Source organism: Capsella rubella, unplaced genomic scaffold (genome assembly GCF_000375325.1).
Source record: "Capsella rubella cultivar Monte Gargano unplaced genomic scaffold, Caprub1_0 scaffold_8, whole genome shotgun sequence".
NCBI lineage: Eukaryota > Viridiplantae > Streptophyta > Magnoliopsida > Brassicales > Brassicaceae > Capsella > Capsella rubella.
In genome coordinates, this window is record NW_006238916.1 from 5,930,524 (window position 1) to 5,940,814 (window position 10,291).

At 31.5% G+C, this 10,291-nt stretch overlaps 1 protein-coding gene across 1 annotated transcript; it reads left to right on the top strand.

Annotated features, from left to right (window-relative positions):
* The first annotated feature begins 5,320 nt into the window (after positions 1–5,320).
* Positions 5,321–7,845, top strand: LOC17876409 (probable WRKY transcription factor 48). The gene is made up of 3 exons (XM_006280463.2): positions 5,321–6,030; positions 6,123–6,266; positions 7,034–7,845. The coding sequence occupies exons 1-3, from the start codon at positions 5,429–5,431 to the stop codon at positions 7,518–7,520; spliced, it is 1,233 nt and encodes a 410-aa protein (XP_006280525.2). The 5' UTR covers positions 5,321–5,428; the 3' UTR covers positions 7,521–7,845.
* The last annotated feature ends 2,446 nt before the right edge of the window (positions 7,846–10,291 follow it).

Below are 10,291 nucleotides of genomic sequence, written 5' to 3' on the forward strand. Positions count from 1 at the left end.
AACCCTAAAATATTGGGGTTAAACATTGTATGCCCACCACCTTCTCCTGAATTCATTTTTATTTTTTACTATACATATCTAGCTCGACGAAATTGTAGCTGTTACCATCTATTGATTGATCTGAAATTTTATGTTCTGGAATGCTAAATTTTTGTATGAAGGATTAAAATGTGAAATGAAGCAGCCAACATAGTCAAAATTAGCTCAAATGAAAATACCTACAAAGTACCAAGTGGTCACTTGCAATTGTTATCTGAAATTATTTAGGATAACTCGAGTGTTAGTAAAGCTTGGTTGAATAATTGATGGTCAATACCTTGGACTTTTGACCATTTCTTCTTCACCTATATATATACATAATTCTTAGATCTGATCTCGTGAACTTTAGCAGTTAGCTAGCTATGATCCTGTGGTCAATCATACCCATTGTATTTATTTTTATTTCAGCTTTGAAAGCAATATATTTTTTATTCAGGGTAATATAATATGGATCTACAATTCAACTTAATTAACAAACCCCGATAGGTGCACACTAAAATAATAACAAACCCCGATCTCATCCATGTCCCATGTGCACACACATGTATACGACATACATGCTACATATCTAGCACATATATATATATAAAATGGTGTAGTTTTGAAAAGTGAGATTAAAGTCAGTACGCAAGGCACTAAAATAGCATGTTCAAATAGCATTCTGAAGTATATATATATTAGACCTTTTTAGTTTTAACTAATCGCACTACACTTAGATGTGTGTGTGAACGATAATTATGTTGCATAGAAGAAAAAAAGATTTGAGAAATAATATTAATATGATAGACAATAGTATAATGTATATATGTACGATACGAATCGGAGTCGTTGGATACACAGATGTTGATATGTGTGTACAATTTCTATAATAAAGAAGGACCAAGTGTTGTTTATTCGGGTAAACAAATATTGTATTCGCAATTTGGCGATTTTCGAATTGTTTTCTTATTGTTTAAAGTAAAACGTAAGAAAAGGGAGTGTGTGGACGTACGTCCTTAGTTTGCGGCTGCTACTAAACTTTTTTAACGAGTGGACCATGTCAAACCAGTTCTTACATCAACAAGATTTGGTTTCCATTAGTCTCATTATTAATTCATTTATGTATGCATCATCTTAATACGGTACATTACACAATAGTATATCTTTTCGTACAAATAAAAACAGTGCACGCGTCTACACACAAAACCTTACACGTACGTTTGGTACGCATGCGTGTAACATGCTAATATGTCCATTTTGATATCATTGGTAATTTATTAGCAATTTTGAGGTTTAGTCACGTATACACGTTTAACACTAAATGTACATTTTGACTAGGGTCGATGGTATAAAGTATTAGCAGTTGTGAGATTTAGTACGTATGCGTGAAACACTGAAATGTACATTGAAATGGATCGATGGTAATTAAGTATAGATATATCTCCAACATAGCATTTTTGAAACAATTTATTATGGCAAGAGTTTCTCATAAACTCATCACGGCCGGGTACGTACTATATCAGGACCAAAATCAACGAGTCTAAATTGGCCACACGACAACGACTTTGTTTTTTTTTTTTTTTTTACTTAATTTGTAGTGGAAACGAAACCATAACTTTCACAAATTTACACTGTGAAACTGATTGGATCCTTAACCACCACCATACGCAGGTTCATGATGATAACAATTTTTTGAATGGTACGTATTAACAAACGTAGCAATTCTATATTTTACTGGTTAAAAAGGCAAAGTAGCATTTGATCATACGCGTTTTCTTATTTTTCACCACATTTTTTAATCTACTAATTAAATAAATCGATCAAATCATATATACTGATGGTCCAATAACATTTTTGTTGTGTTCTGTGTCTGATGGTCCAATTCCAATATCATCCATGTATTGACCTGTGAAGTTATATATTATATAAAAGAAACAAAAAATGTAATAACGTGTTTAGTGAAAAAAGGAGGAATGGCTTGAGTTGGAAGCAACCGACATGAAGGTAAAGGGGGAAAAAGAAAATAATAAAAACAGCTAATAACGCGTTATAACCACACGTGCTTATGAGACAATACGATCGATTTTTTTTACAGTGTTAAGCTTTTTTGGGTCGGGGTCGGACAGGGTCCGGTCCGGTCAGGGTAGGTCCATGATCTTGACACTCCATTCTCTTCAGACACAAAAGGTTATGTTCTGAGAAAAGCGTGTAACCCCCACCTCCCTACAAAAAAGTTTTCATGATACATATTGTAACTAATAAACGAAGAAAACAAAACTCAAAATGGTAATAAAGATACAAAGCTGTAAATCCTGTATGTATTGTAGCTAGCTTACCAAATTATCGATTGGTGATAAATGAGAACGGTATGTATTTCAAAACAAAAAGTATATTTATTACCACAACGTTAAAGAAAGAAGAAGCTACTCTATGTTTACCTTAAAGGTTATATGTATTTCATTTTCATTTTGCTTTTCTGATATACTACTTCCTTTTTTTTTATATGATGTTTAAGGTTTTTACACACAAATTAGTAAAACATATAATTTCTCTAATTCTAATAAAAACATTTAAAATTTTTGAAAAGTTGAAAACATACATCACTTAAAATGAAACAATTTTTTTTGGTTAAAACATCAAATTAAAAAAACAGAGGGATCAGAGTATATTTTAGTAACAGATAAAATAGTTTAATTTTCTCTATGAATAGATTAAATTCGGTTGTGTAGGAGAAAAAAAGAAATCATTGACATCAGCATAACTTCTAAGAAATTAATGAAAATTCATAATTGAGGATAACATTTAAATTCATCATAAAATGGGATTAAGGCCTATTTATATCATTATTTATTACCATAAACCATTATTTCATACTTTTGTAATTATTAATATTTTATATAGATAAAATTAACAAAAAAAATATGTCTTTTGTATTTTACATATCCTTTTACGTTTTCTAGTCCGATTATTTTTGAAAAATTAATTAGTAAACTTATGTATATACAATTACATTAAAAACATTGTTCCGTAATATACAATCGAAGTCATCGTACTAGTACTAGAAAAGATTGACGAAGGCGTGGAGCAATAAATAGCTAAGGATCTTGACGAGTTGATGACTTGTCGGAGAAGAACCAAACTCTCTGATCTCTCTCTCTCTCTCTGCTGACGTATGCTTTGTGTCACCATTTTATTTTCGAAGCTTCTTTCTCACGCGTTATTCCTTTATTTTCTTTTTAAAAAATTACATACTTTCTTGCTTTTTTTTTTTTACTGTTTCTCATTTTTTATTCAACTATAATTATTTTATTAAACACTAATTTTGTCTGTTTCTGTTGGTTTTATCTCATCTTAAACGTGAAAGTATGTGCCTCACACTACTCACGTTAATTTCTAATTAAATTTCCTTATTGGAAATGCTGATATCTTGGTATATACTATATATAATCATGGGTATATATATATTAGTGAAGAGAAAATGTACTCTCAAACATTGGTAAATGGGTTCAAATTTAAAAAGAGATTTTGTAATCTACGTGTTTAATTATCATAGTTATTGTGGTGATTACTTTAATCATAGTTGGTTCCTTTAACACTAAACCTTTAAATAATTTATATATCTTTTACAGAAAAAGAGTAAATTTGAACAGTTGAAAATAAACTATTGCAACTGTAATATGAAAAGAATCGGCGACAAGACGTTCAAGTCAAAAAATAGAATTTGTAATTAAAAAAAAACAAAATTACGTCAGGAGAGGATCACGAAAGTAGTTTTTTACTTTCCTCTAAATAAATAGAGCAATTATATATTGGAAATGAAATGACAAGTTGTCGTTAAAAAGTTAAAAAAGTTAAAAAAGGAAAAATCAAAGAAAGCCGTGAGATGAGGTAGAAGAAGAAGAAAGAACCACACACACACACGAGTCATGAGTCACGACGACACAACTTTTTGGTTTCCGACGTGTCTGCCCTTCTCCTCGTATCTCTTTGGTCGACCAGACGACCTTTTCTTACCGGCTTTTTATAATTTCTCTTTCTAGTACGATACAAAACTACGCGTAAAATGTAAGAGTCTTTTTTTTTTTTTGGCTATAAGATTAATTTATTTGAGTCAAAATCTCGTATGTATTTTTTATTTGTTACAAAAATTAGTTTAACTAAAATTGTTTATTTTGTGATTAGAGTATTCGTTAGGATTTTTGATTCGGATTTTTGGACTCGAATAATACTAATAAGAGAGTTTAATATTTTTTTAATATATATCGTTTTATTTTTGATTTTCGAGTAAGCTTTTCAGATTTGGTTCGGGGTCGATTCAAATAATTTGAATAAAAATATTTTAAAATGTTATGATTATTTAGTTTGGTTTTGAATTTTTTTGATTTAGTTTTTAATTGGTTTTTGGATTTGGATTGCTCATGTCTAATTTGAGAAGTGAGTAAAATATAATTACTGAATCAAACATAATTTTTTCCTTCATTAAAATGTCTTTTAATATATAATCAGCTTACAGGTTAATTTATATGTTATGGTTTTGCTACATTCTAAAATTTTAGGAGATGGTTTTGTTTGTCAGTTTCCTCAACTATAATTTGGTTTGGTATGATGTTGTCCACGAATCGCTATCTTGTTAACAGTAATGTAATATTTTGTTTTTGTCTAATATTACTATTTACGTACTGTATATGGTTATGTCCTCGATGCCCATATGATATGTCTATCTTTTAACCATGTCTATCAAAATATATGCGTTATTCTTCAACTTTTTTTTCACGCTCATAGTAAAAAATGAAATGTAACGACCCGAGTTATATATGGACTAGAACAATAAATCAAAAGCGAAGTACATTATAACAAACAAAATTAGAGACCAAAATTGTAACAATATCGTTTAGGAGACACGACACAATGTAGGAATAAAGAACGAAATGAAGAGACAAAAATTAAATGCTCGGCAGAGGACGGCACCGTCTTGAATCCATTCACAAACCGTACGCCACACCCCTATCACCGGCGTTTACCGGTGAGCAGTGTTTTTTTTTTTGTTTCTTTTTCTCATTTCTATTATATTTTAATTATTCCAATTATTTTTATTTTTTTAATATTCCTCTGCCCGCGTAAATGAGACGAAATAAAATGAAATAAAATAAAAACAAATGGGAAACCTCCTAAATCCAAGCTGTTTTCCAGAAGAACCCAAAACTCCTCAAAAGTTATATTCACACCTCTCTCTCTCTCTTTCTTTCTCTCTTATCTCAAAAATCACATAAACCATTACAAAAGAAAAGTTCTCCTTTTTTATTTTTTATTTTCCCTCACTAAAAATCTCAGAAGATGACAATGATGATGATGATATATCTATAAAAAGTATCATCATCTCATAGATTCCATCTTTTTCTCTCTTACTTACATGGAGAAGAAGATAGAAAAGGATCTTCATCATCATCATCATCATCATCAACAACATCAAAAGGAGATCAAGAACACAGAGACAAAGATCGAACAACACCAAGAACAAAAGATCTCTCAAGCATCATCAAACATCATGGCGAATCTAGTTACGTCATCATCATCAGATCATCATCATCATCATCATCAGTTGGAGCTAGCTGCTGGGAATCTCTCAAGCATCTTCGGCGATACTTCTTCATCTTTACCTTTTCCTTATTCTTATTTCGAAGATCACTCTTCTAACAATCCCAATTCTTTCCTCGACTTGCTCCGACAAGATCATCAGTTTGCTTCTTCTTCTAACTCCTCTTCTTTTTCATTCGATGCCTTTCCTCTCCCCAACAACAACACCAACCCCTTTTTTACTGATATGCCCTTGCCTCAAGCTGAGTCATCAGAAGTTGTGAACACAGCACCGACTTCCCCAAACTCAACCTCAGTTTCATCTTCCTCCAACGAAGCTGCAAATGATAATAACAACAGTATTGGTAAGGAAGTTACTGTTAAAGATCAAGAAGAAGGAGATCAACAACAGGAGCAAAAGGGTACCACTAAGCCACAGTAAGTGATTCTTTCATCAAACCCTCCATTTCCAGATATGTTTGGTATGGATTAATTTTTACTAATCATTGTGAGTATTTCTTGTTTTGAAGGTTGAAGGCAAAGAAGAAGAATCAGAAGAAAGCTAGAGAAGCTAGGTTTGCGTTTCTGACTAAGAGCGATATTGATAATCTTGACGATGGCTATAGGTGGAGAAAATATGGTCAGAAAGCTGTCAAAAACAGTCCTTATCCCAGGTACATCTAACTCTGTATTTACATTTATATACATATTTTGTAGCCCTAGCTAGATCCATATATATGCATGTCTTTACATATACTTATATATGTAAATATGCTTCATATGTCTATGTGTTTACATCTACTTGACTACTTCATATGTGTATATGTAGATATACTTCACTAGATCGATCGGGTTTATCCAATCCATAAGGATCATTCACATTTTTTTTCTACATATTGTACACCTTAATTACATGTTCATTCAGATAATCACATGTATATATGTAACATATATACCATGTTAAAATCATATATATATACTTAGGTGTGAGTAGATTAGCCCTAGATTCAGTGTGCTGATCTACATATGCAGAGTCTATATGCATATAACATGACCCTATTCAATCATATATATATATATATATAGTACGTTTACTATATGATAATATATATATATATATATATAGACGACTGTATATACCTAATACGCGTTTTTGTAGGGTCAAAAATGTTTGATTTTTTTTTTGTTTTCGAGAATATTTTTTCTTTTGTTCCATTCCATGAAGTTTCTATGTCTTTGTGTTTTTTTTTTCTTGCGTCCCCTTAATTTATGTTTCTTGTGTCGGAAGATTCCTGTTTCAACTTGTTCAAAACTTCATCTCAGATCTCGAGATCTTAATTCCTTTTCTCTGTATATGTTCAATGTTTCAAACTAAAATAGATAAGAGATCTTTAAAATGTATTATTACTAAACCTTTTTTTTATTGATTGTGATAAAACAGAAGCTATTATCGTTGCACCACAGTGGGTTGTGGAGTGAAGAAGAGAGTGGAGAGATCCTCCGATGATTCTTCAATCGTCATGACAACCTACGAAGGTCAACATACTCACCCTTTCCCCATGACGCCACGTGGACACATCGGGATGCTTACGTCACCTATCCTAGACCATGGTGCAACCACCGCGTCATCATCATCTTTCTCCATACCTCAGCCACGTTACTTGCTGGCTCAACATCATCAACCCTACAACATGTACAACAACAACAACAACTCTCTAAGTATGGTCAATAGAAGCTCCTCCGATGGTACTTTCGTTAATCTAGGGCCAACATCTTCATCATTCCCCGGGTTTGGTTATGACATGTCACAAGCTTCTACTTCAACTTCTTCTTCCATTAGAGATCATGGATTGCTTCAAGATATCCTTCCTTCACAGATCAGATCCGATTCTATTAACACTCAAACCAATGAAGAGGTTAGGAAATGATGAACAACTCTTTTTTTTTTCCCGGGGCAATTGTTTTTTTCTTTTGGCCGGATCCGGTTATAATAGGTCTTATGAGGAGTTTTTCACCGGTTTAGGTAAACCGATGTTGCTGCCTTTGGCTTTTTAATGTTTTTTTTTTCCTTCTTCATTACATTTAGCATCGGTTTTGTTTAATCACCACGAAATAAACAATCGATGCTAAGTAGGAACAGAGAGGCTTGTAGCATATGTGATATATAGGTATAACTTCATTTTTTGTTTTGAGTATTAATAAAGATGTATCGTTTACTTTTTAAGACGACTTCGGCGAGTGAAGAGTTTAGTCTATAGTTAATTATATAGTATGTGTTTAGTTTGTATTATAATGTTTCTAGATCATCTAATATTTAATCATGCTATCAACTCACTAGCCCGGCTCAAATGAAGCCTTATACATTTTTATTCTATTACTTTTCCATCCCAAATCGATGTAAATTAACATGTCATAATCATGTATTCTTATAGTTACATAGATACAATATGTACGTAACTTCAGTTTTTCTAATATAGTCCAAAATGCAACGCTATCACACACCAAAAAGAAAAAAAAAGTTCTTATATGACCTAATATGAGTCTTGGCTACATATATGAAACTATATACTTTTCTTTAATGTGCATGGGTTCCATTTTCATTACCACTATAACCCCCCTTCATATATACTTATATAAACCATAAGGAACATATCTACATATAATTTCAAAAATGATAACAAAGAGCCTATATATTACAAGATATATATACTTCATATCTAACTAGTCATATATATATATTGGATGCTAAAAAAGAGAGGATCTTTAGCCTTAAACTCAAAGTCTCGTTTTTAGTTTTCTTCACTGCGACTTTTATGTTAGTCTTCAATCATCACACAGATAATATTCAAAGCACACACTGTTTGTGTCTACATGCGTGCTTGACCCACCCATTTAGTCGTAGATATGGTCATATGGACCATATTTAAACATAATCAACATCATTCGTTTTTTCTCATTTCCCCGTTAATGCAAACTGTAATATTTATAGCATAAGCTCTTTGCAAGTATTTAATTACAAGATAACTTCTTTTAAAACAAGTTGAACTGCTGTTATGGTATGTTATATTTTTAAAAATCATTTTATGTAACTCATCCTTTGACATTAATAAACAAACACATACACACACTGACACACCATATATATAAAGTTGATGTATGGAGGCTTTAGGTCATTTTCAGGAAGCTGATAGCTACGCAAGTCATGTATGGCTGATATTAAATATAAAAGTAAATGAGAAAAGCATAGAGTTAGTAATGTCCATAATGGATTGTCTTTTAATCACTAAAAAAATAGAAACAGAAGGAGTTCTAACAGGCTACTCATCAACCCTACTCCATCACCAACTAAGTATCGATCGAAACAAAGCATATTGCTTTGTATACTATGGAGAGTTATTAGCTTTGATCACTTATGTACATGTTTCTTTAATCGCACCATTCCCGTAAAGTTACACTCCTGTACACACACGCCACACCTTTGTATACGTATGCATTAGTCCATTTATTACTGGCACCATTTATATGTTACAGGGTCTTAAATGGTGATCCACTAGTAGAACTTTTTGAATCATAATTTGAAATCATATATATATATATATATGGAATAAGTTAATAACCAATAAGTTTCAATTATTTTCCAAACTTACAGTGAATGAAATAATTTCTTGAATTTATTCAACAAGAATGCACGTTACACTTAACTAAACTTTACACCGGTTTAGTTTGACCACTTCTTAGCTAATAATGAAAGAGTTGGGTAATCTATTGAAGATGACTTTGTGAGTTAAGATTGAGAATCCCATACAGCTGAGTGATCCATAGCTTTATCAGATAATTATTAGGATATTGAGATCAGTAGATCACACTGAACATTCTCATACATATGCTCATTCCTATGTTTCCAAATTTCCCAAATAATACATGGTATAACCAATTGTATATTCCTTGTGTACTAACAGTTTAATAAGCTTAAATATGTGTCCCAAGTTCTCAAAAAAATTCTGATTCACTTAGATTCAAAAATACTTTTTCATCCAAGCCTTACATCTCTCTTTGATAAGTTGATACAATTTGCATGATGCACATGCTTTTAAACTTAGAAACTAAGGTGGGGTTGAAATTAAGGATCGGAACATGGAGACAAAACTGAGAGAAAATACTCATCAGACCATTCTCATTTAGTCAATATGTTTTGATTTAAAGTCTAAAATACAACTCAAGAGATGTGAACAGAAGTGCACATGTTCTTAACGTCTAAGGCCCATTTCCATTTTTTTATAATAAAATAGTTTTGTAGAAAATAATTAGAGTATTGGGCCAACTATTTTAGGTGTTAAAATTAGACACTGGATTAAAATTTTGGAATCCCCAAGCCCACAATGAAGAAGAATTCCCAAACATAATCAAAATCAAACCGGCGACTTGGGACCAGTGTAATTAATAATCTCTATAAATTTTGATTTTGATTTTGATTATTAATTTTCAAATAATGTATTTTCTGATTATTTGAAGATTCATTGATTTTGATTTTGATTATGTATTTTCAAGTATTATGTATTTTCTAATCTTCAATATGTATTTTCAAACATATTGAAAATGTATTTTCTAATCTTCAAAATTATTTGACTAAACTACGACAACTTTTCTAATAGCCTCAGGACTTATAATTTCTATATTATCATTGAAAAAGTTGAAGACA